The sequence below is a fragment of the Pelodiscus sinensis genome, chromosome 10, assembly GCF_049634645.1.
Source record: "Pelodiscus sinensis isolate JC-2024 chromosome 10, ASM4963464v1, whole genome shotgun sequence".
In the NCBI taxonomy this organism is placed as follows: domain Eukaryota; kingdom Metazoa; phylum Chordata; order Testudines; family Trionychidae; genus Pelodiscus; species Pelodiscus sinensis.
Genome location: NC_134720.1, coordinates 54,470,936 through 54,497,333, shown reverse-complemented (window position 1 = coordinate 54,497,333; position 26,398 = coordinate 54,470,936). Strand labels below are relative to the sequence as shown.

Genomic DNA, 26,398 nt, shown 5'->3' with positions numbered 1-26,398 from the left:
ATACCTGTCCTGGACTTGCGAAGAAGACGTTTCTCTGCAGCATAACGCAGTCTCTTTTGTTCGTGGGCTATTGCACCATCATGTATTCGTCTGTGCCAGGCGGAACGATCATCAGCAATACTCTCCCAATTTCCAGGATCCATGTTACAGTTCTTAAGGGAGGCCTTAAGGGTGTCTTTGAATCTCTTCTTTTGACCTCTAAGAGATCGCTTGCCGTGTTCTAATTCACCATAGAGCATCTTCTTGGGCAATCGATCATCAGACATGCGCACAACATGGCCAGTCCATCTGAGTTGTGCCTTGCAAAGCATGGTGTGAATGCTTGTCATATTAGCCTGTAGAAGAACATCAGTATCTGGAACTTTGTACTGCCATCTTATCTGCAGCAGTTTCCGTAGACAGTTCAGGTGGAAGTGATTCAGCTTTTTCGCATGCCGACTATATACAGTCCAGGTCTCACAAGCATAGAGGAGGGTGGGCAAGACGACCGCCGAGTAGACTTTTAGCTTGGTCTCAGTCTTAATGCCTCTTCGATTCCAAACATTAGGTTGAAGTCTTTCAAAAGCTGCACTGGCTCTGGCGATTCTCCAAGGTACCAGTGAACTCCTTGACAAACACCACACCATAAACAGTCTCCTTTGGCACACCATCCTCACCACCAGGGGTGTCACTGCCCTACACACCAACAACCCTCAGACTGACATCACTACACACCTCCAATATTGACAAGACAATGGACAGTCCCCAGATCTTCACCCCAAACACCATACCATGATCATCCTCACCGATAACAATTTTACATTCAGTAACAAACTTTGTCCAGAGCCCGGGTACCAGGGTGATTCTCAAAATGCTAGACTCTTCATAGGCCACCCTGAAGAAGAATTTCTGAACAAATGTACCATGAAACCAAATGATATAGCTGAGATGCCTCAATAGCTCATCTTCTAAGCAGACTGCTTAAACTCCTTCATAGATTCCCACAACCTCAACCACCATCACTCATCCATCAGGCTCTCTCCAATGTTCCCGCTCCAGCATTGACTTCTGGGACATCACAGTCAGCTTCCACAATGGAAACCACAGACAACCCATGGCTCCCCATAGCTACCTTCAGAGATCCAGTAAGCACCAGAACTCACCAAGAAATTTGTAATCTACAGCCAGGCACTCAGATTCCCTTGAGAGCATATTCTGTGGTAAGTCCAGGATGAACATCTGAACATGCTCAAAACTGCTTTCACCAAAAACGGACATGCCACACACAAGCTTACATCATGGACTGAGCCATCCAAATACCCCAAGAGACTCTCCTTTAATACATAAACAAACCCCTCTCCAATCTCACACCCCAGCTGTCACCTACCACCTCACACTGGAACCCACGAGGGGTGCTATCAAACCACCACAACTTGAGCTTGATGTGGACCTGAGCCTGAAAAAAAATCTTTCCTGAACCTCCACATCTGGCCTTCAAACAACCCTGCCCAAACTCATCATCCGAAGCAAGCTCTTCGCAGAACAGGATGCACCAAAACAGAACAGCACCAGACCCTACCAGAACAACAGATGCAAACCCTGCAGCCAGATCTCAACTGCCACCATGCTCAACACCCCCCCACAGCGCATCTAAGTTCCGGGGACACACACATGCCTATCACAACACGTGGCGTACTTCATACAGTGCACTACGTCCCGAGTAACAACGATGTGGGCGAAACCAGACAATCCCTGTGCTCTCAAACAAACTCGCAAAGGTAAATGAGAAGAGTCAAAAACACCGTCACCATGGGTGAACACTCTCCACAAAACGATCACTCTGTCAGACCTCTCAGTCCTCTGCCTCCCAGGAAACCTGCAGAACACTTCCAAGCCACAAGCCTGGGAGTTTCAATTAATAACTCTGCAAGACACGGAAATCATGGACCAAACAGACCCTGCATTCCTGGCTCTCTGCAGCAATCTGCAACCCACCAGCCTCTTGTTTTGTCCCAGGGCTGCAGAGGTACCTTGAACTGCTTGTTACTATATAGCGAACTCCTTCTGCTAAGCAATCTGCTCCACCTTCAATTCAGCTGCCACATCATGTGTTTGCTTCCCAGACCTGAGACAGCTCTGTGTGGCTTGAAAGTACACCTCTGTCACCAACAGAAGCTGGTCCAATAAAAGTTATTTTACCCCCTTCCTCGCCTTGTGTCTCTAACCTGGAGAAAGTGTTTACACTACACTTCATGTTCTCTTGCAGTCAAAGGTGAATCCTGACACTGACCATTGGAAAGAGGCCAGGGAAAGCTGTAAAATAACATGGATATTCTGGAAGCAATTCCTTCAGCAGCGTGTGGGAGGGGCTGCTGGGTGTGGAGATGGTGAGAACGTGATACCTGCTTGATCAATCTACTTCTCCTGATGGAGGGCTTCAATGAAGACTTCAAGTTTTTCCTGGATTTCCCGAACTTTTTCTAGAAAGATGAAAAAGATTGCCATTCACATATCTAGCCATTTGACTGAGGATAGCTACATAGCCCCCCAACTATAAATCAGAACGAAATCCAAGTTTGGAAGCAAGCATTATCTTAGATGTGTGATGCATTGAATGCCTTTGTGTGCAGTTTCTGTATTAGACATTAATTAATACACAACCTCTTCAGGATGTTTTTTTTCTTTAAAGAACTTTTACAAGTATGCACCTTTTTTCCATAAATGCTAATTTAATAATTCCAAAATGCAGCAAAGCAATCTGACACTGAAATCACTGTGTTTTGAAAAGCTTAGATTTCCACGGATTCTCACACATCAAGTCTACAATGTGCCTGTTGTTACACGGTGGAAATTGTTGTCCATTAAGTGAAGTGCACTAATTTCTCTCTCTTTTAGCCAAATATTATTTGCCACGTTAGCAGCACAAACACCATTAATCATTCAAGAAACAGTTACAAGTTAGTGACCTGGTACTAGATAGAATTTCAAGTGATCAGAGCTCAGCATGCAACACGCTGGTACAAAAGACCTGTAGTGGCTGCAGTGAAGAACTCTACCTGAGTTGAATATTCAGTTAGTATTTAGTCTTGACCCTTGCATCTCAGCACTGCCCAAAAGGATGCAGTCAATTATATTCTGCACAACCTCTAAATCTGGAATCATTTTCCCCATCAGGAAAATCACTAACAGGGCAAAACTATATGCTGTTACTGACAATGAAATGTAAGGAAGAAACAACCCCCCCCCCCACCTTTATTTTCTACCCTCATTATGCACCTCTCCCCCACTAAAGATCTGGTACAACATGCCTTACTGTCTATGTATCTTAGAGCGCGTCTGCCTGAGTCCATTTGTTCAAGAACCCCCCTGAACAGTAAGAGCTAGGGCCATCACATTTGCTATGCAGTTTCTTCTCCTACCAAATCAAGGTCAGGGTTGGGTTGTGCCAGGACAACCGGAAGCCCCAGGAAAAGGACTGGTTTCCATAATGTGCTCAGGGAGGGGCAGCGAGCCATATCACATATCACTGGTGGCAGCGAGCCAGCAGGGTCCGCCAGGGACAGCCACACCACCACCGGCTGCCAGCAGAAAAGGTAAGTTGGGCCCCTCTGTCCAAGAAACAGCCCCTGTTGGAGCCCTCCACCCTGGTAGGGGCAATAGAGGAGGGAGAGAGCCTCCAACCCTGAGACAGGGGAGAGGAAGAGAGCCCCCGCCAGCCTCAAAGAGGTCAGGAGGGGAGGGGAGGGGGGGAAAGAGCCCTTGCAGCCCGCAGGGAGGAGCCGGTGGGAAAAGCGTGCAGTCCCTGCTGTCCAGTGAACACCCCCACCCTCTGCCCTGACTCCTACACCCCCCATCTCTTGCCCTGACACCCTTCTCTTCCCCCCCCCCAGCCTCCTGCCCTGAGCTCCCCACAACCCCACGGCCCTGCCCTGACTCCTGCACCCCTCTGCACTGCCAGCCCCCTGCCCTGAAGGCCCCAAGCAATGCCAGGTAAATTGTCTAGTAGTATCTATACGTTAGGTGTAAACTGCAATGATTGACAGAACAGACTTTAAACCCGAATGGGATTTACAAGCCTCCATGCTTTTCCCTCCCTGCTTGAAGTTGCTTCTTGTAAAGCCGTGCTGAGACAGATACTCCTTTGTCAGTATGGGAAGGGAGGGCGGAAGTAGCTCGCTGCACTTCGAATAACCCTGACAAACCATTCAGTCTAATAAAAGGCAGAATGTGTGTGCACACGCTCACATCCAGTTTTGGCAAACTAAAAATATCAGCTGGGACAAGCCCAAGAGTCCCTTTCGGGAGGCTATAAGGGAAACACCTCGCTCTATTCTATTTGTAGGTTTCTTCATTTTCATGGCTACTTATTACATTTACAAAAGCCCAAGTACCCCCTAGTCGTCACCAAACAGGATACGCACACAGCTGGGAGGAAGCACCAAATGTGGTCACCAGGGGAGTGTTTGTAGGAGATTGCTAGGGGAAGCAGTAGTTTCATTGAACAATGGCACTATCTTCATGCTTTACACTAACGTGTTTCACAAGCAAGATTAATGTACTCTAATAAAGGAAAAATCGGCAGCTGAACCAGACTGTTAACATGATTTGGCTGGCCCTTGAAACAAACAGTGAAACAAGGCAGTCCTCCTTCTGTCAGGGTTTCCTGGTGCTTTAACAGCCTGGCAGAAATGGAAATTTGACTCTTGTCCACAGCCAGGTGTGGACAGGCAGCTGGTGGGTAAGCTCTTCCATTGCTCTGTCTGTGATCTCTGGCTGGACTAACCTCTTGAGGGCCAGACACAGTGTTGTCTCCTTACCAAGTTGGTCCTGGGGATTGCAAGGAGCAAAGGAAGGATGTGTATGCCAGAGAAAACTTAAGGACAGTGTGTGCTGACTTGTGTTCATGGCTACCCTACACAGAGCTAAAACATCTACAAAGCACGTCACTGAAGACTTCAGGCGATATACAGAGTTCAGCCCGGTGGTGTCTGAATGCCTTCCAAAGCTAAGAATTAAATATTGACATGTCTGCTTTTCAACTGCAGCTTCCTCTCCATTCCCCCATCCTCATGTCCTGCCTTGGAAAGGACACCCGGGTTTGTTTGGTTAATCTGAGTGCATTCCTAGGCATCTCTCAGGAGTGGTGCTATCCAGGGCAGCCAGTCTTGGAGCTTGAAACAATCTTTCAGGTATCCCGGGGGTTAGCATTTCTACTCTTGCACATACAGAAGGTGACTTCCTGGCCCCATTAGAGTTAATGGCACAAGTCCTATGGACACCAGAAAAGCCCTGGTGCAAAAGAAGAAGTAGAGAGGGGTGTGTGTGTGCGTGCGCGTGAACGCGCGCGAGAGAGGGGACACAAGAGGTATCTTTAAAAGACTAATTTTGTATTATGTTTGAGAAATGCATCTCAATTTTTTTGAACATTTTGAAACATACATTACTACCCAAAGCAAGAAATAATTCTGAATTAATTATTTCTGATTTGGATTGCTTTATTCCGCCCAACATTCTTTCCTCAAATATGATTTTTATATTGATCAAGCTATTAGTTCCATTGAAAGCAGACATTTAACAGCATTAAATGCAAATATTTTCCCTACTCAACCCTTGGTTAGTGAAGTGTTCCAGGGCTGGAAATTCACAGCATCAGCAAAACCATAATTTATGAGTTCACCCTTTAGGGAAAAAGGGGCTGTGCTGGCAATACCTACGTTAATTTTTCAATCAAGGCATGTTAAAGTAACTGGATAGCCAGTATTTATTCCCCGGACTGTAGTTGTCAGTTGTGTTTGCGCCTAGAGAACAGACATACTAAACTAAAGTTGTCTCTACAGTATCATAAGCACTTTTATTCATTTTTATACCTACATGGAATTGAAGTGACTCCATAACTGTAATAATTACGAGGTCTTCAAGTAACTTAACACTCTGAAAAAAGATTCTTAAAAAAAACAGTCAAACAGCCTGCCCAGAAGCTGCAATACAGCCTTACTAAGCTTTGCACTCCTTGAAGGAACACAGCTTACCACACAAACAGATACGAATCAACAGGCAAAATGTATTTCAGTCTAAGGTGCACAATGCAATAGTGCTCTGTTTAGTTTGCTTTTCATTGCATCGTGGCAGAAAGCATATTTACACAACTGTGGCCAGTAAGACGGTCATTTTAAATCCTCAGAGATCCTTATTTTAATGAGCAGCAAGGTGCCGTGACTGAGTTGGTAAGTATGTCATTACTTCATATCATTTACATTCAAACGACAGGACAGTAAGGCTAACTGGCCAAACAGAAACATTATATATTAACTACCTGAAGCTGGCTTCTGGCTTGAGCATGCTTTGCTGCGAGAGAGATTAACACTGCCGCTTCCCCCAACACACCCCATTTTGGAGGGGTCCTGCTCCAGTTCTAGATCCAAGCTTCTTGGTTTGAGCCCATCTCTAATTAAGCAGGACAATGTCAATACATTTTATATTGCAAATTAATACTTTCCAAAAAAACCAAACGCCTCCATGGGTTTCAAACCATGACACCTCTTCACATGAATACGCATTAAGGAGATGGCTAAGACATACAAAGGATATTTATGTAGCAATATTGTAGTCATCTAAATACAAATAATTAATTTTTATCCTCTGACTACAAGATAAACTAAACCTGCTAACGAGCATTCCTGTTTCTAACACACTGAACTTTCTCCAGAGTGACTGCCCAATGCTCCAATGTCACATCAGGCTTCTAAGTGCTATACTGCTGCTATAATTTACTTCACATGTTTGTATTTAGACCATTGCTCACAACTCTAATCACGTCAAAACAGATTTTGGCGTTATGAATGCATGATTCTTACATTTCTATCACTGTTCAACAGGTGGGGTAAGTGAAACCAGTGCCGGAAAATGAGAAGAAACCCCTTGGTTCTAACTTTGGAACAATGACATGCACAGGCCTACAAGCAATGAATGCTCATTGTACTTTCCATTTACCCGATGTTTACCTAAAAGATGAGCTCTTCCATACATCAATTCATTATGTCTCCTGATCTGGTCATGAATATTCCCATAATCCTTTCCCAATATCCGATAAACCTCCACTGACACAGAATGAAGAAATTCTTTATTCAAACGGCTCAAGAGACCCATTCATGTTTGTTCCCTCTTTATCTCCACATGAAATGATACCGCTGCCCACTCATTTTCTTTTCATTAATCCTCTGATCCTGACTCTAAAAGGCTCAAACCCAGACTAATTGATCTGTAATTAGGATTTGAATACATAGTGAATACAGAAAGACCCAGCCTTAGATAAGGTTTACTTTTGCTGTTAACATCAATTTAAAAAGGAGAAAAAAGCTGCAAAATATTCAGTCCTATAAAGACAGTCTACTTACTGGTCCCAGCGTATAGCTACATTGTTAACAGGCCTCACCAGTACAAGCATGCAACTGAGTGCAAGAGCTGTGCTGTTAAAAATCGAGGCCAGTTACTTTCCAAGAAAAGCTGATGAGTTGGGGGAATAACCAAAACAATATAGCTAAAAGAAACATGAGTAATGTTTCAAACCTGCACTTAAACATTGCATATACTGCAGTCCGAGAAAGAAAAATAATCAGCTTTATAATCAAATAACTATTTTTAAGAGAGATATTTAGTTTTCCGGCGTCAAACATTTCTCTTGTGACTGAAAAACCATGGTGTGTAAGTTTCCTCAGAGGCTAGAAATTCTCCACACCTAAATGCAGAGATGCAACCTGGCTGCTTTGAAACAACTCAAGAAAATGGGGCAGCCAACACTCTGTAGGAATCTATTCCTCAGACCAACACGCCTCTGTCGAACGTTTCTGCTGCTTTTCAGCCTGAAACTTTTGCTCAGCATCAAACTACCACCTATAAAGTTTATACTTTAAAAAGAGGAGGAAATCTTTGCACAGCCATGACATAAGCGTGCCTCAAAGCAGTGACCATAAAAGGCAGGCAGGCCTGTGACCCTTGTGCTTCATTGCCCTCCTTCCCTTTTGCTGTTTCTTGCATCCTCACTTATCTGTCAGCCTATCATTCAAGATTTCATTGTACAGTCTGATCTGCACAGGGCGTCACCAAAATCAATGGAGCCCATTTATAGATATTTAACTGCAAGATTAGGGTCTGAGAATATAAACTCCTCGACAATAGATCTCTCTTCTACAGGTGGAACCTCTCCAGCCCGGCATTCTCTGGCCTGACATGATTTTAATTAGCTGGATGTCCATTCATATGAGAGTGGCTAAGTTTCCCATGGCCCCATACAATTGGTTTAGAGCCACCAATCCTGGCTCTAAGTGCTCTGTGCTGTCATTTAGCTCTAATTTACTCCTAAATGTCTTCTAAGAGCCCAGTAAGCAGTGGATGTGCTGGTAATGCTGCTGGTAAGACAATACTGAAGTCCCGTGGTGTGGCAAATTCTCTGGTTTGGTACCTGTCAGATCCAGAGAGTGCTGGACTAGAGAGATTCAACCTGTATGATTAACTTTGCTGGAAGATGCTAGTAGACTGGGGGTAGTACATCACCCCCGTAGCTATGGGTTCTCTCTCTTTGTTAAATAATTCCTCTGCTTTTTGTGTGTTTACACCTTTCTGATATTCACAGGTTTTGATCTGTCCTTTTATCTGGCGCTTACTTTAGTTCTTTTAAATCCTTCCTCAAGTCCATTTTCTCCATTCCGTTCCCTGAATTCTTTCTACACGAGAAATTAGTGTGTGACAGTTCCTTTAGAAAAAATCTTTGATTTGCTCTTGTGAACACACCATCTTTCCTTCAGTAAGCAGAAATTCCAGTCCATGGTCAGATTTCACTAGAATGCCCCGCATGACACACTTCATAACTGGTAACAAAGATTCCCAGTCCACTGAAGGAAATGGAATTTTAACTTATGGCTAACTAGCCCATCATCCCAGTTACATAAACAAAACCACACAGAACAAAAATAAAAGGGTCGAAGTGAAATAATCTCTTCTTGGTTCAGCCCTTTGTGCCATGTTCCTCCATATTCTATAGGACCAAAGACAACTCCAGTTCTTGCTAAAACAAGGTGGGGGCAGCATGCTAAAGACTGTCCAAAAGTCAAATCCCAAAACATCCCCTATATCCACAAGTTGTAAAACTTGCATCAACATGCTTTCTCCCACCTCAAAAGGCTAAGAGGTGCTATAATTTACTGATCATTGCAGGGTCATGTCCTGCTGTCTGTTTTTTTTTAAACTCTGAAATTGCTCATCACATTTTTTGCCAGTTTCCTCTTGTTCACATACCATATTTTCCTCTGGACATGTCAGGAACGCCAAAACTAAGAAAAAAGAAAAACCACCCAGGCAGCTCTTAAAGAGACAGAACATCATTAATCACCTGCAAAGACAGATTTATAAGAAGAGGGCCCCCTCTGTTCCTTTAAGACTGCAAAACAGATGGGAAGTGAATGGACAGTCAATGGGTCAAGAAAACACATGGGTGGTGCTGCTTGTCTGCTGTATGTATGTTCCCAGCATAAGAAAGAGGTCAAGATTGTAACTGCATGGCTGGGTGCTGGAAAGGCCCTTTCTTCAAGCTGATACAAAGACAAATGCTGTTCCTCATCCTGCTGTCAAACTGTTATAAATATTGGTTTGTCAAAAGCCCTTCAGTGGCTGAAAGTTTTTAAAAAGACAGAACAGGAGGATGAATCATGTGAATGATTCTTAAACAATTAGCTCAGTGTAATAAAAGCACTGCAGTACCGGAGAAGTTTAAATGGCATTTATAATAGTTCATACAGTAAATCCATGAATCATTAAAAGCACACAGCCTTAAAATGCAAGCTTGCAGAAAAGTTAGTGTACCACTTTGTTACTGGTAGCCAGAGTCGAATGAACAAAGCCAAAGTCGAATGATGTTACATTGGAAAAAAAACAACTTTCATTGTTATCAGAGTGCTTCTCAAATCTACTGCACCATGCAACTGATTCAAATATATGGCAAGACTTAAATAATACTTTCTGCACATTTTGAACTTTGAAGTATATTCATTGCCACTGGCTAATCAAGACACAAAAGCATTAAGCACATTTGAAAATAAGACTTCACATAGCTAGACAGATAAAAATAGCACTAATATGTTTTACTAGCCAGATCCCAAAGCTCCTGACAGAATTTAATCATAGTGGCACTAAGGCACCTTTCTAGCCCTTGCAAGTAGGTGGCTCATTTTTGGGTGCTACAAGAATCTGGATATTCCTCGTGGAGGAAGGAGGTGTTCTGAATGGCTGAGAGCCTATGTGAGATGCTTTTATAACGTATTTTCAGTGGATAGCATCATCTGAGAGATACTATCTCTCCGCCCTAAAACAAAAACCAAATATTTAGCACATCCATTTTTATAGCTACCCAAATATAACCAAAGTTTCAAGAGTGGACATGAGCTTCTCTCTGACCTCCTGCTGGTGAACCGACCAAGTACTTTGTTAAACTAGTGCACAACAGGAAAAATCAGGGGACCCTGCTCCCCCACCAGAAAGAATGTCTCACTCTTTCCTGTTTTAGAGGAGGATTCAGCCAAAGGAAATTTAGCTACCTCAGCTTGTATGGCTAACACACTATAAGCCAGAACCATGACACTAGGTCAAACACGGCAAGAAATGGATACTAGGAACAGTCTGGATAGACAATGTATAATCACCATCATTCATGTCAATTTAGTTACTGGCATTAATGATACTTTGTCCTCAAATCACATTTCAAAGAAGTTATCAACTGCCACTTAAGACCCACCGTTGCTTCATCCGAGGGGACAGGGCAAAGCCAGCTTATTTGAAGACATGAAAGCTACTTTTACCAAGCACTCAGTGCTTGTTTTAACATTGCTAAAAAGCTTTTAGAAAAAAAAAAAGACCAGCATAAAACATGAATTGTGCATTGTTCTGACGAAAGCGTAGGCTACTAATTAATCAACGTCTTGACCCACACTGGCCCGAGGTCTGCACACGAGCCCGTCTCGGCTAATGAAACTGTTTCAGCAAGACACTTTACCCTCCCCAATTAAAGAGAACAGAAGCTGGCTGTATGCCTCAGGCTGTCCCCAGGGCTCCACAGACTGGCAAACATGAAGTTATCATGCCGTTTGACAGCACAGGAGCACAGCAGAAAAGCCAAGGTAGCTTGGCTGAGGTGAAAATGACAACTACTGAGACTTTTGTCCTGACACTAGTCATGTTTCTGTGAACATGTCACGTGTCAGATCCCCTATCCTATAAAAGGGAGGTTAATTAATGCCACAGCACAACCATAAACAGTTCTCAGAGCCTACCACAGGTTTCAAAATTTTCATTAAGCACAGGATTTCCAATTAACATTGCCAAAAATGAAACCGAATGGACATTAGTCCATTAGTCACATTACTATCTGGGTGCCTACCAGTCATCATTAAGACAGTGACCAAGAACCTATGGCTTGAATCAGCACTACAACTGTGGAAAGAAAACGATCATTTTCATTCCCTGTAGCAGAAAATGTGTCCATTAACTACAGAGCAAGTAAATGAAAAACCAACTAAAAGCAGACCATGAACACTATGTCATGACTCATCCAAATACATATAAAGTTTAAATTCCTTCAGCTGATGCACAGAAGTCTTATGAGACTAACCTTATTACTAAAGGCGATTATCTGGGTAAAACCAGTACAGCAATGTGAATATAAATCCTTTTAAAGAAATTGATACATTGGGGTCCTCAAACCAAAGGACGATTGTACTCAATAGTTACTTGGATAACAAACCAGTGAAGTCCATCTACTACGACATTTATGTTAACTACATCATTAAAACATAATTTCAGACATTTTCTAACTAGAAAAATGTTTAGAGATAAGATAGACATCATGGTTCCTCTCTTCCGGCCAGGAATACAGAGTAATTGCTTAAGTGTTCCTGTTCTGAAAGACAAGATGTTACCTTATTCTTCATTTTCTTTTTTGCTGTTATTGTCATATTAATTACTATACTTCCTTCTTTCGTTTTATACTGCCCTCCATTTTGGAAACTAGATGAAAAAAATCACCACCACAATACCGAATAGCCTGGTAAAGACACACTGATGACCGTAGTTTCTTAGGACTTTGGGGGTTTGATTGATATATTTCACAGCTCAATAGTGGTTGAAAGGAAAAGCTGACCCTTTAATTCAGCTACCTGCAATAACTTTGCATTTCTACAAACACTATTATTTGTACATGAGAATCCAATTAATGCTGTGTATGGCATCTGTACATATAACTGATCAGATTTTTTAAAACTAGTGCCCAATATTTCCATTTTTGTAATATGCAGCAAACCATAGGAGGAGATTAAATTTAGTAAACATAACACTAGAACTCCATGCGTCGAAGGGTAGATTGCTGGACTAGGACAAGATTAATAGGCAGCAGATATACCTTCAGTCCTACACTGATTTATCATTATCTTTCTGTGCTGACTTTAAATGATGGGCTTAGTTGGTGAAGAATGTGCTAAACTTTGTAAGGGCCCAGTTTTGAACCTGGACATTAGCGCCTGGCTCTTCAGCAATAACTTCAAGTAACCACAGCACTTGGATTTTTACCATCTGGGATTCTGAAGTTAAGAAAACCACAGTGCTCCGCCAGAGGAGGTTTCGAATTGATGCATGCTCTCCCTTGAGGATTACTTCTCTCTTTGACAGGATGCGGCTCTTTAAAGCCCTTTCTGCCATGACACAAAGCAGGAGCTACCTTATCTGCACTTTGACACAAATAATCCTACACATTCCTCCAGCAACTGCTTTACTTTTTCTGTTTCACACAGCTGTCCAAAACTAAGTAAATTCAAGATGCCTCCACTTCCACAAAATACTTTAGACAGGCTCGTATGCTGGGATTAATTGAATTAAAAGTAAGGCAACGGTGACTAGGTAAATTCAGCTATCTGCACTATAACTGAACAGATTGGAGTAGGAACACTCAACACAAATAGCTGAATACATTTTATTATCAATGATAATAATCTTATTCAGTGTGCATGTGCAAACTATACATGTGTTCGCTCTCTCTCCTCCCCCGCCCCGCACACGCACACCCTCTCCCCACAATTCAGCATGCACCTGGGGAGTGTTGTGAAGAAGCACGACATGTTGCCTCTAACATATCCACCTTATCAGATAAAGATGTAGGTGAGCACTCAACTGAGACAGGGGCATAGCTGGGGGTGCACTAAACAAGGAGCAAATCCAGAAAAGACTGAGGTGATATCGGTGTGTTGGGAGGAACCAGTGGAAGGTCTGAGGAAGATAACAGCGTCTCATAACGGAGGGCATATACCGACTTGAATCCACAGGCTTTTTAGTTACTCAGCTGCTGCAGATGATCAGATAGCCAGGCCTGCTGTTTGATCTGCACCTGTTCAGAAACTTACAGCATTTTCAGATGCAGGCCTCAATACTATTATCCTTGCCTTTGTCACCTCAAGATTAGACTACAGCAATGGATTCTTAAGAGAAAACCCTAAGGCCATCAGGAAACTTGTGCATACCCCAAGCTGCCCTTTGTTAAGTGGTGTATCTCACTATTTGTAAACGTACCATCCTCTCTCCAGTCAAATCTCTTCTAAAATCTCACTCCTTCTATGGCAATAATTAGCTCTAAAGATCCATGTATGTTCTTCCTGCCTTTGGATTTTCAAGTCCAAGTCCATCTCCTGGAGTCCCTCTTGGGGCAGAGACTATATTTGGACCCCACAGCAAATGCTTACAGCATGAGATCCTTCAAACTTTGTCTTGCAGATCCAAACATATTGTTGGCAACTAACATTGTAAGCACCAATATGAAATAAAAATAGCCGCCGGGCCGCTGCACTGCAAACTGGTTACTTGTTGGTTTCCAGGGAGAGTTTAAGGTGTCGGTTTTGCCCTAGCGATTTGAGCCTTCCACCTTGAGAGACTACCCCTCGCCCATGGGTGTGACCAGTCGAGAGTTCTATCGGTCCTTACGTTTAAAAGGAGGAAGATCCGATTTCGAAGGAAGAGAATCTAGAGCAAATGGAGGACAAGACTTTAAGGAACGTGTATGACCAGCAGTATGGCAGAGGAGGGTGGAGGATAGATTATAAGCTCAGTCCAGGAAAAGGTCATTAGAAACCTTGTAGTCATCCCAGAGGAGTGAAATACAAATACAGGATAGCCGGGAGGGAGGCGAATGGTTAGCTTGCGGAGTAGCCCTCTGCCTGCTGTGGGCATGAATTCTTATTGGTTACTCGACTATTCTACAGTCCCGGGGTTGGGACAGGCAGCCAGTGCGCTCTGGCCTCACTCTCAAGGAGCCCCTGCCACTCCGTGCTGCTGCCTCTGCATCAGAGGCAGTAGAACACGGTGCCAGGTGGGAGCTGATCTATGAGGGGAGCCAGTTTAAAAATCAGCTCCCTTTGTGGACCAGCTGCCTGTCACCCTGTGCTGCTTCTTCTGATAAAGAGGCAGCAGCGCGGGGTGGCAGCAGCCCCTGCCTGGGGCGGGGGGGGGGGCCGGGGGGGGGGGGGGGCGGAAGGGGAAATTGAGCTCCTGCACCCAGCGTGAGCTGGAACTGAGCTGGACTTTAAATGCAGAGCTGCAGCGGGAGTAGGTCCCGGCCCCAGTGTGAGCCAGAACTGAACTGGGCTGTCTGAATGCCCTGCTCCTAATACACTTTAAATGCAGAGCCACAGTAGAGGTAGATCCTGAATCCATTGTAAGCCAGGACTGAGCTGGGCTGCTGGCCAGCCTGCCAAAAAACGTACTGGTGTTGCAGGGGGAGGGAAATGCCTGAAGTCTATAGCATTAACCGATAAGCTTTTGCTTATCATTCTTACATCTCTAGATTAAATGGGATTTTACATCCCTACTTGGCACCACACTATAAAGTTAGTTTCATGCAACATTTTCATTCCGCAGCTCATAGCAATGTAGAAAATAATGTCACCACAGAATCACAACACACCAGAACTGGAAGGAACCTTGAGAGGTCATCAAGCCCAGATTCCTGTCCTCATGGCAGGACCAAGCACTGTCTAGAGTGACCATCCCTGACAAAAGCCTATCCAAGCTGCTCTTAAATATCTCCAGTGATGGAGATGCCACACCATGCAGTATTATGCTATAGCTGCCCCCCAATTATTGCTAATGGATTCTGGCCCCCAGCTACACTTAATGTAACTAAACTGAGGTGTGTTTTTAACCACACTTCACTGTAAAGAGACATCCCAACAGACTCCAGGAACACCCTTACTTGAATGGAATCTAGCAAATGGTCATCTATAATCCATACACTTCAAAACCTGGCTCCACTAAAACCTCAGTATTTTAATTATCAGGCTAATCTGGTGAGAAACTGGACAAAGATTAGGAATTTAGATGGCAGTTGGCTGATAGGTTGTTACATTCACACTGAGGCTTGAATCCAATTCTGATAAATTCACAACACAGGAAACAATTTAATACAATGACTTCAATAGGCAATTAAACAGCAGAAAAGTGTTTTGAAGTATTAATTATCTTTGATCTTAAGAAGAAAACAAACAACAGCTAATTCAGTGCATCCAGATTGTATTTTAGAATTATGACAGAATTTAAGAAAATAGCCCTGAGGTAAGAAATTTTGTGTGCGCACGTTTAAAACCTTCGTCTGATTCAATAGGTCTTTGTGTAGGAAGAAGTCTTGACTCGTCTGTGACACCTGCACAGGTGTAAATGCCTCATGCGCTGATAAAACTACTTGGGGATTGACCCCTCCACAGTCACACAATGTCATTTCAGAATCAGGTGTCCATCATTTGCTGCTGATCCCTCCCCTTCCAACTGTGTTTCCTGCCAACCCCCACACCACAAATCTGAGCTGCATGGGGTTTTGTTCCTGTTTTAGGGTTTGTTTGTTGTTAAATTACCGGAATTATAAGGGAACACAGTGAATGGCACACAGAACAGCAGAAAGATGCTTTTCATATTAAACAATTCTTACATGCCATGTACTATGCAGAAACTGGATTTTTAAGACAAGCGTTTTTGTTTTTTCTTTCAGCATTCATCGTTAAGCTCTTCAAAAGAAAGGACAGCCTGAGATCTAGATTAAGTTTCTTGGAGGAGAAACCCTGGTGAAACTTCGGCACTACCAAAGTCAAAAGCAAAGTCCCAGGGACTTCAATGGGGCCAGACCTTTATGTCTGTATTGATGGCTCCCACAGTGCGAAGTGCTATTACAAGCTACATCTATAGTCTCTTATGTATCTTCAGAAGTGAAAAAGGCCTCATGAACTGTTCTGTGGCTTATTTTCCAAATGATTTGCAAGATTATTTTTTGTTTATAATAGCAGCTACTTACTGAAATTACTTTGTAAAGCCAAACTTTACAGTCCAGCCATGGCTAAGAACTTGGCCATGTAGCTACGACAAAGGAAAAAGCTTCACCACCAGTTGAGCAGTGCAAAGTGCTGAGGAAGAAAGAGCAAGAGCACGGAAAATAAGAGGCATGCCCAGACAAGTGCTGTATCCTCCCAAAGAAAACCACCCAACATCTGAGCAACACATGCTCATTGCCCGGGCTGCCAAGAAACAAACGCTCGGTGCCTGGATGATGCTTAGGGTTCAAAGAGTAAAGCACAGTAACCATAGGTGGGAGGCCTGGCAAGGCACAGCGCCTGCCTGCTGATCCTTCCAAGTGCCGCCTCAAAGGCCGGATGTTGCCACCTTGTGTTAGAAAGCTGCTCAGCAACTCTGAAAAATCTCCAGTGATGGCGATTCCACAACCCCCAGGCCATTTATTCCAGTGCTTCACCACCTGGACAGGCAGGAAGTTTTTCCTGATGTCAAACCTAGAAGAAGTCAGTCGGAGTGGAACTCTTCACACAGACAGATATTTCTGGGATCCATTGCACTGACACACTCAACTGCAAAGACCATCTCAGTTGGGAAGAGTTTTGCTGTACGATGAAAGCCACTCCCACCACATTCATCTCCTATATAGCTACAGAGTCTAGGTGCTAAAGTAATGGTCTGCATAACAGCACTGCCCAGATACAGTGCTTCTAATTGACCCACTCAAAAGGTCTGAGAGCCTGCACAAAGCAGCATGCCCATTAGCAATTGCTTACCCCTGTGATTGGTGCCACTGAAAAGCTTTTTGATGGTAAGAGGAGCCAGTAACCAACCACCTACTATCTCCCTAACAGCACAAGCACATGCATACTAGCAGAACCACCGCTTTAACATTCTGAGTAGCTATTTGCTAGCTCTTTGAATGTACAAGGCCAACAGAGAAACAATATCCTGAAGTGTGCAGCATGGACTATATTAACGAACACAAAGAAAGCAGAAATGCAGGAGAAATCATTATGTACAGGTAAAACACAATCAAAGATAGCATATTCTAGTCAAGGTGATGCATAGACGAGCCCTTTCCCAAGCTGTAACCATTCAGGTAGCAGTATGCCAGCTCTCCTTTATTTAAGCAGCAGAACTCAGGCTATAGAACTAGAACTAGAACTGTAAACTGTTCTCTGTGCATGCGGCCTTAGGCATTAGCATGGATTTTATGTTGCTATCAATATACGATACAGGTCGTGTTCATGGTAAGCTGAGCACTTAGGCTGCTTTTATGAATGCAAAATTTACTTTGTACAACATTTTAAACCATTACCACTTTAATCCTCACCCCTATGTACTGATGCTAGTAGATTCCGCGTATAAAGTACAGATTTAAGGAGCTGTCCTGTGTGATGTTAAGGGTTGCTTTGTAACCTGTGCTTCACAAGTGAAGCTTACTCTTGTTCCATCTGGGGTCCATGTGAACTACAAATACCAACAAGGCAGAGGACTCAATTACAAAGCATTTTTGTAGCACAGACAGGACTTCAACAGTAGCCTACAGATAAATGAAAGAATTGGATGTGTTTCGACTCAAGCTATAAAACACAGGTAAGGTCCCATCTAGGAGTTAGGGGACAAGTGAGTTGCCAGCAGGTCCCACCAACTGCCAAGTTTGTAATCTAGAAGCACTAGAAGTGCCCAGTTAGAAAGAGAACAAGACATTTAGGTGATCCATGCAACTTCCTCCTGTCTGCAAATATTATGCAAGATAATGAGGATGGCTAAATGTTCCTTACAAGTAATAAATAATCTGTGGCTTTCTGGTAGCAAATCATTTGTGCTTTGTTCAATGTAACACAAGTCAAGCTTCTAGGTCGGTCTGTAGACAAGACATTTAAAAAAAAAATCACACTCTCTCCAGTCAATTACTTTTCCCCCCCGCTTTGTCCCCCTTTTCCAGGTGTTTCTGGTTCCACAATTAGTGTTATTTCGATCACAAAGAGTAAGGTGGCTGCTCTGCATTTCTCTGAAATGAATGATGATAATACCGACATGCACATGCACCCACACACCCTTACACTTCCCCCCAAAAGAACTTGAATACAACTTTCAACATTGGCTGTATTTTACAGTTTGTGCTTAGCTGTGGAAGGAATCCATCATGAACAGGCTTTGGAATAGCCATCAATAAAATGTGGAAAGTAAGCTACTGTGACACTGTTTGATTCAGGGCCAGAGTGATATTACTGAAATACGTATAATAATAAAACCACCATTCCACGATTTACAATACGTACAACAAAAACATGCATCAGTCTCCTTATGAGGCTGTATCACCTCACCTCAAATACTTAACATGCCATCAGTTGGCATTTCAGGGCAAAAACAAACCAAACATTTTCAATGCTTCGGTGTTAAAAATGTGATGTACCATAGCAACACCGCCAGACTTTTGTTATCAGGAAACAAGTCTTGACATGTCCAAGGTATTTCAATAACCTAGACTTCCGTTACAAGGAGAGCTTCAAAGTCGGAAGCTAAATCTCAACTGGCAAATTAAAATCCAAACATGTAATGAGTGCAGATTGTTACTGAAGATTTCCTTTCCTGAAGTAGTCCAGTTCTGTTTGCCATTTCATGCTTAAGGAGGAGATTACTTGCAGGTTTTATTGAGACATCAGTGCCCAGTGAGATCAGAAAGGATCTCTCCCGTGTATGAAAATGGCAACAAAGACAAATATTCCCGGTACACTAAAGAGAAAGCCAAGAAATCTTCTCAACCATCTGCTCATAACATTAGTACCAATTAGCAAGGAAAGCACGCACAGGACAGCGAGGAATATGTTTCTGAGTGGACTGCAGAGCCAAGCACTGATGGTTTTAAAATCTTCCCAAAGGTACAATAAAACAGAACAATGTCAGCATACATCATCTTTGCCTCTGTATTCATGGACAAGGTGGGCTCTCGGACTAATGTGCTAAGTGACGCAAGATGGGATGAAGATGGACAGCCCTTGGTGGGTAAAGAACAGGTTAGGAACTATTTAGAAAAGCTAAACGTATACAAATCCATGGGTCCGGACTTAATGCATCCGAGGGTACTGAGGGAGTTGGCAAATGTCATTGAGGAGCTTTTGGCCATTATCTTTGAAAAGTCATGGAGATCGGGAGAAATCCCGGATGATTGGAAAAAGGCAAATGTAGTGCCCATCTTCAGAAAAGGGAAGGATGATCCAGGGAACTATAGGCCGGTTAGTCTTACCTCGGTTCCTGGAAAATTCATGGAAGGGATCCTTAAGGAATCCATTTTGAGGCACTTGGAAGAGAGGAAAGTGATTAGGAATAGTCAGCATGGATTCACAAAGGGAAAGTCGTGCCTGACCAATCTAATTAGCTTCTATGATGAGCTAGCTGGCTCTGTGGACGTGGGAAAGTCAGTGGATGTGATATACATTGACTTTAGCAAGGCTTTTGATACGGTCTCCCACAATATTCTTGCCAGCAAGTTAAGGGAACGTGGATTGGATAAATGGACAGCAAGATGGATAGAAAGATGGCTAGAAGGCCGGGCCCAGCGGGTAGTGATCAATGGCTTGATGTCAGGATGGCGGTCGGTTTCTAGTGGAGTGCCCCAAGGTTCGGTTCTAGGACCGGTTTTGTTCAATATCTTTATTAATGATCTGGACGAGGGGATGGATTGCATCCTCAGCAAGTTTGTGGATGAAACTAAGCTAGGGGGAGCGGTAGATACACTGGAGGGCAGAGATAGGGTCCAGAGGGACTTAGACAAATTGGAGGATTGGGACACAAGAAATCTGATGAGGTTCAACAAGGACAAGTGCAGAGTCCTGCACTTGGGAAGAAAGAATCCCAAGCATTGGTACAGGCTGGGGACCGACTGGCTAAGCAGCCATTCTGCAGAAAAGGACCTGGGGGTTACAGTGGAGGAGAAGCTGGATATGAGCCAACCGTGTGCCCTTGTAGCCAAGAAGTCTAATGACATATTAGGTTGCATTAAGTGGAGCATTGCCAGCAGATCCAGAGATGTGATTATTCCTCTTTACTCGGCTCTGGTGAGGCCTCATCTGGAGTATTGTGTCCAGTTCTGGGCCCCCCCACTACAAAAAGGATGTGGACGCATTGGAGAGGGTCCAGCGGAGGGCAACCAAAATGATTAGGGGGCTGGAGCATATGACTTACGAGGAGAGGCTGAGGGAGTTGGGTCTGTTTAGTCTGCAGAAGCGAAGAGTGAGGGGGGATTTGAGAGCAGCCTTCAACTTCCTGAAGGGAGGTTCCAAAGAGGATGGAGAAAGGCGCCATGGGCTCAAGTTGTGGAGAGAATATCCAACCTGGACCTCTAGGAAAAACTATTTCACTAAGAGGGTGGTGAAGCACTGGAATGGGTTACCTAGGGAAGTAGTAGAGTCTCCATCCCTAGAGGTGTTTACGTCTCAGCTTGACAAGATTGGGATTGGTCCTGCCTAGAGCAGGGGGCTGGACTTGATGACCTTCTGAGGTCTCTTCCAGCTCTAGGATTCACTGGAACTGTGCACTGGATGAGGATTAGTTAGTTAAAAAAAAAAAATCCATACTTCTGGCTACGGCCTGGACTGGCAAGAAACAGACTTGGGCATTTTTTGTTGAAACATTTTATTTCATTAATATAAACTACTGGAGACTCATTGACATTCGTGGACTGAATTCACAGCATGTATGTAGGGCCCTACCAATGTGAAAGCCATGAAAAGCGTATCATAGACAGTGAAATCTTAATGTATATCCCAAATTAAAAAACACACTAAGAGAACCAAAAAAAAAGCGCCACCGGAGGCCCCGGGCTGCACGTGGAGTGTCAAAGCGGCAGCGCCGTGTGGAGTCCGGGGTCAGCTGGGGACTCAGAGTCCCCAGCTAAGCCCAGGCTCCATGTGGTGCTGTCAATTTGAAATGCCGCAAGGAACACAGGGCCAGCAGGGGTTCTCCCTGCAGTGCTTTCACCTCTGAAGTATAGCCCTCCAAAGGTGGAGATGCCCTAACCGACTAATTGAATAGTCCATGCAAATTGCATCAACTATTCGATTAGCAGAATTAATCTAAATGTAACATCCCTAAATCCGAGTGTGACAAATGGCCCTTGCACCTCCAGCTGGGGTAGGGACACCCATTCCCCAGGGAGTACCTAAACTGGCAAGGGCACAATGCAGTAAGTTGCCAGTGGCCAGGACTAACAGCTGGGAGAGACTGTACCCACCTCCACCCCCGCAATGTCCTCTAGCAACAGGAAGCTCAGTGGCGTAGGAATGAGGATGGCAAGCCTTTGACACCCCCCCGCCCAGCCTATTTTTGGTTGGGACCAACACAGTTACATCAGGTGTAAACATCTGACATCGTGAACTGGACTAACTTGAATTGGACTACACCCTCTGGCTGTAAAATTGACCCAAATGGTTCATGAATTTGGCAGGGCCCCATATACAAGATGTCTGTGGTCACAAGTCATCCTACTGTCACTGGAAGTCTTGCTTTCTGCTTTAGATACCTTGTGGCAAGAAGCAAAGGTCGTGTCCTTCAGCGAACACAACTGGAAACCACAACAGTCTAGAAATATTCTACGGCAAGTAACACTTCCAAGGTTGTCTTATTGTCCAACTTTTAGCTTTTATAACTTACGTTTACTTCTCAGCACTAGGTAAGTAAGTAAAATCACCAATTCATCTCTGAATACTTGTGACAGCAGAATTTTCCAAAGCCCCCCCTTAGCAGCTGCCTAGCACCTCTCCATCTCCTCACTGGCCATTCCCTACGGCAGTGACTCACCACCATCATTCCCATGATCACTTAAAGTTATTTCCATCTCCTTCCTCACATGACCAAAGGACCCAAGTCTGTGTCTCCTGGTTTCTAACAGCAGGCTCTGCTTCCTCCCAGGTCATATTTCTAACATCAATAGTCATCTTGTTTCAATCCAGGGAATACACAAGAATCTTTGCCAGCATCACATCTTCAAGGCTTCAATTTTCTCCTCGTTTGCAGCACCAATTTACCAAACTTCCCAAGCATTTGTTTTACACACGTACTGATTATTTCTAAAACAGGGCTACTCAACACGCAGCTCACGGGGCCACATGCGGCCCACAGCCCGTTTATTTGCGGCCCACGGTGAGGTTTGGGTTTACGCAGGGCTCAACACGCGGCCCGCAGGTGGGATCCTTTGAACATGGCCTCCACTGGGAACACGCTCTACAATGGCGAGGCGTCTCCCAGGTGGGGCGGGCATTGAAAGATGCAAGCAGACGGGCTGGCTGGAACAGACAGTACAGGATGTCGGCATTTCTAGCCCCCAGGGAGGAAGTGCCAGGAGCACTGGGGCATTGTGGGAAGTGCTGGCTGCTTAGCCTGGCGGGCAGAGCCTGAGAGGTGCTGACTGGCTCACACTGGCCGCGTTCGGGTCTGGTGCCCTGGTTTAAGGCTTAATCTTGGTATTCATGCCCGTCAGTGTGAAAGAAGCTATTTTCATACATCTGCATATCAACGTGCATGTCTATGCAACCACGCTTACGTTGGGGCCCTTGGCATGTGCCGTGTCATTGTGACGCCCGGGGCTTCCAAAGTTGAGTAGCCCTGTTCTAAAAGATATCACCCATACAGCACTGAATACTGAAGGACAAACCAATGCTAGCAGAGAATGATGCTGTCATCCGAAGCTTTTGCAAACAAGAAGAATAGTGGATAGGCATCAAAGCAGCAAAAGGAGTATTAAAAACACAATATTAAGCAACAGAAAATGAACAGCACTTCTCACCAATCAAGGAAATCATTTCTCCCTTAAACTCATACTACCCTGTAGTTTAAATATCAGATTACTTCTCGTTTTTCTTTAAGCAGCTCGAAGGCACAGAGGTAAAACCTGGTACTAATAAAAGATTTACCCGGTGTTGCTGAAATCTTTAACTCAAATAAGTCTGGTTTTTTTCTTCATTTAAATCATTGCTCTTGGGCAGGGCTGGGGATGAGGGGTTTGGGATGCAGGCTGCCCCAGGAAGCGAGGACAATCCCGGCCCCCTCTCACTGCACCTGTCCATGGCTGCTGCAGCCAGGGGAGGGATCCATGTCCCCCAGCTGAGGGAGAAAGAGACACCCCGATCTACTACGTATTTCAGAAAGTGTAAGATAGCTGTCCCTTTCTCCACCCCTGCTGGCCCAGTGGGGTTATAGTTGTCCCAGTCCCCATCTCTGGCCCCTGGCTGCCCCTTGTGGCCATTCTGCTGCATAACTATCCCACCAATCAGACCCTCCCTTTCCATTGTATGAGAAACAGTCGCATTCCAGGCACATCCCATTGTCCAAGTACAACCAAGCCAAACCTTACTTTAAGTTATGATAAGAGGAAGCCGCATACCAAATTCGCTGGCGCTAGCACTTACTTTTTAGGAGGAGATCTTGAATAAATGGACAGATGCGCATTTCTAAAATACATAGTAAGATTATTGTGGGGCTGACGTGGGGCTTCTGAAGCAATACTGATACTTTGTATCAACAACCAGCTCCAGCTCCCTATTTCACATAGACACTAAGATCAAGAAATAGACTAAGGATCTGGACTAAGCCACTTCAACAGCCAAAATTCTCCTTCACAATAATCCCAAAATACTAGAGCAACACCTTCTATGGGAACTCCTCCCCCCAATTTGTTTACACTTTTAATTTAAAGACAACACTGCAGGTTGTCTCTGTAACCATATGAACTGGTGATGTCAACAGCATGTCCTATTAGCCATGGAATTTGTTTTCGTATAGGATTGTTAACATTAGCTATCATACCCTTTGCTAAAGAAAAACATACATATACTAGGAAGATATAGCAGCAATGAGAGATGCAGCTTTCTACGAGATTAGAACGGCTTAGCTAAGTGAGGGAAAGCTGAGGAACATGCTAGGCTACGCTGGATAGCCTTCACTACTTACACTAACGCTATGCTAAAAGACAATTACTTAGTCGCTAAGTCCAGTTTTTGAAGTTAGGAAATACATATACTAGGAAAATGTATTGTTTCCTAGTATATGTATGTTTTTCTTTAGCAACGGTCCCCTGCAACTGTCTCCTGTGACCTTAATTTGGACCCCTTGTATAGCCCTCAATTATGTGATCAGGCTTTTTTTGCACAGTACATTTTCCTCTCATGGAGGCTCTGCTCTGCTTGCAGGTCACAGGAGGTACAGGGGCACCATGCTCATGACATGAAGGATTTTGGTGTGATGCCCCAAAAACCAATCTGTGCTGGGTGAGCAATGGCACTTTTCGTTGGTTTACAGGTAGGCCAATTCTGAGCAGCTTTTCACGAGGCCAGCACAAGACACTTCCCTGACGCGAGGACCATGCCCATGCCCAGGCTACATTTTAAATGCCTGCTGCAGTCATTGACTGTACAATGCTTCAGAAAGGGGTGAAAGAATCTATTACAATGGAAAGCATTAAGCGGCCTACAAGTAGAGGCAGCTTGTGTTCCCTGATCAGAAAGAAACAGATCTTAACCCTTCCACCCCGACAGCCTGAAGGAGACATGTACGTGGGATCCAAACATTCACTTTCATCAGGACACCACAATGAGCAACACACTAGTCCTCCAGCATAGCATGGCGTTGTTCGTATATTGGGTAAGATCCAGACCTAGCTCGAGGATCAGGATCTATATTAACATTTAGTATTGTCAGCAAACAGGCAAATTCCATGCAAGAAAGGGCCAGTGCATTATCTATTTCCTTTCCCAGCGTATGTGAAGTACGCGTAGAACAGCTACTCACTGAGATCCTCTGCCAGCTGGACCCTTTTGCCTGTTAGTAACTTCACCTTCTTGTCGCTGTCCTCAGCAAAGTCCTCTAGCACCTCCTTTACATTCTTCTCCAAACGTCTGACTGCAAAACACAGGGCAAAAGAGTGCTGAATTGTGTGACAGGGTTTAAAATGAAAGAAATGTGCTTTCTTTTGCAGATTCCTCTTTTTTTGGAATGGGATGGAAAAAAAGAAAGAAAATTCCTGGTGTTTTGCGCTTTTAAAGTTTTGGGGATGATGGTCTGGGCAGACTGAGTTCACACAATTATTTAAACAACTAATTAAGTTTCCAAGTTTATCTTGCCTTAGATTTAATAAAACCTATGTATTGGATATTAAGCTATTAATTGAACTTAATTTTTAATGTCTAAAATACGATATCTAGACACACCTACAAACTCTGGTCTTCCCTAGAAAATCACATTTGTGCATTAATCAATTAACACCATGACAACCACTACTAAGGAACTCCCAAACACTCAACCAATCTCTCAGGAAAAGCCTGAGCAAACAGATAAACTCTGCCATTTGCCCTGAAAAATCAACACTGTCCACAGAGACACTCTAGCCCCAGATGTACAAATCTCCCAATTGTCCTCTCCAAATAGTTCAGCTGATCTCCAGGTCTGGCTTGGAGCATAACGAGAGATGGTCTCTAAAATACACAGGACAAAAGCGTAAAGGGACTCTAGCTTGGATTCCTGGAAGGAAGGCTGTTAAGACTCTTGTAGAGCATGAGGATTTTGTGCTCCATGTGTAAAATGCCCCCCTTCCCTTCAAAAAAGCCTCTCTCTCTTTAAGTAGTGAAGGCGGACAAAAGTATTCTTGGGTATCACGTTATCTCGGCATCCAACAGGAGCGTAGGAGCCAAAAGAACCACTAAATGGCAAACTGTTGGAGAAAAGTTCTGAGGGGTGAGGGTCTCATGTTCCCTGCACTATTTCTTCAGGCTGTAGAGCCATCTCCTTCATTTTCCATGGGCACAATCTCCACCAGATGCTTGGGAAGCCGAGAGAACGTCCAGTGTAGGAAACAAAAACCAGGACCATGTAGCACTTTAAAGACTAACAAGATGGTTTATTAGATGATGAGCTTTCGTGGGCCAGACCCACTTCCTCAGATCAAATAGTGGAAGAAAATTGGCATGACCAGATATACCAAAGGATACAATTAAAAAAATGTAGGAAGTGAGAGGTCAAGAGCTGACGAAGGCAGTGCAGCTTTCCAGCCTCATCTACACGC

The 26,398-nt window shown here is 44.0% G+C and overlaps 1 protein-coding gene across 4 annotated transcripts in view; it reads right to left on the bottom strand.

The window, feature by feature from the left end:
- The window catches only part of OPA1 (OPA1 mitochondrial dynamin like GTPase), an 87,995-nt gene that overhangs the window by 5,774 nt on the left and 55,823 nt on the right, over positions 1-26,398 (bottom strand). For all 4 annotated transcript variants that reach the window (XM_075938291.1, XM_075938293.1, XM_075938292.1 and 1 more), the window contains 2 exons: positions 25,129-25,239; positions 2,382-2,459 (listed from right to left, as the gene is read on the bottom strand). In XM_075938291.1, coding sequence (XP_075794406.1) covers positions 2,395-2,459; positions 25,129-25,239 — 176 coding nt within the window. In that variant the 3' untranslated portion in view covers positions 2,382-2,394. The remainder of the gene's footprint in view (positions 1-2,381; positions 2,460-25,128; positions 25,240-26,398) is intronic.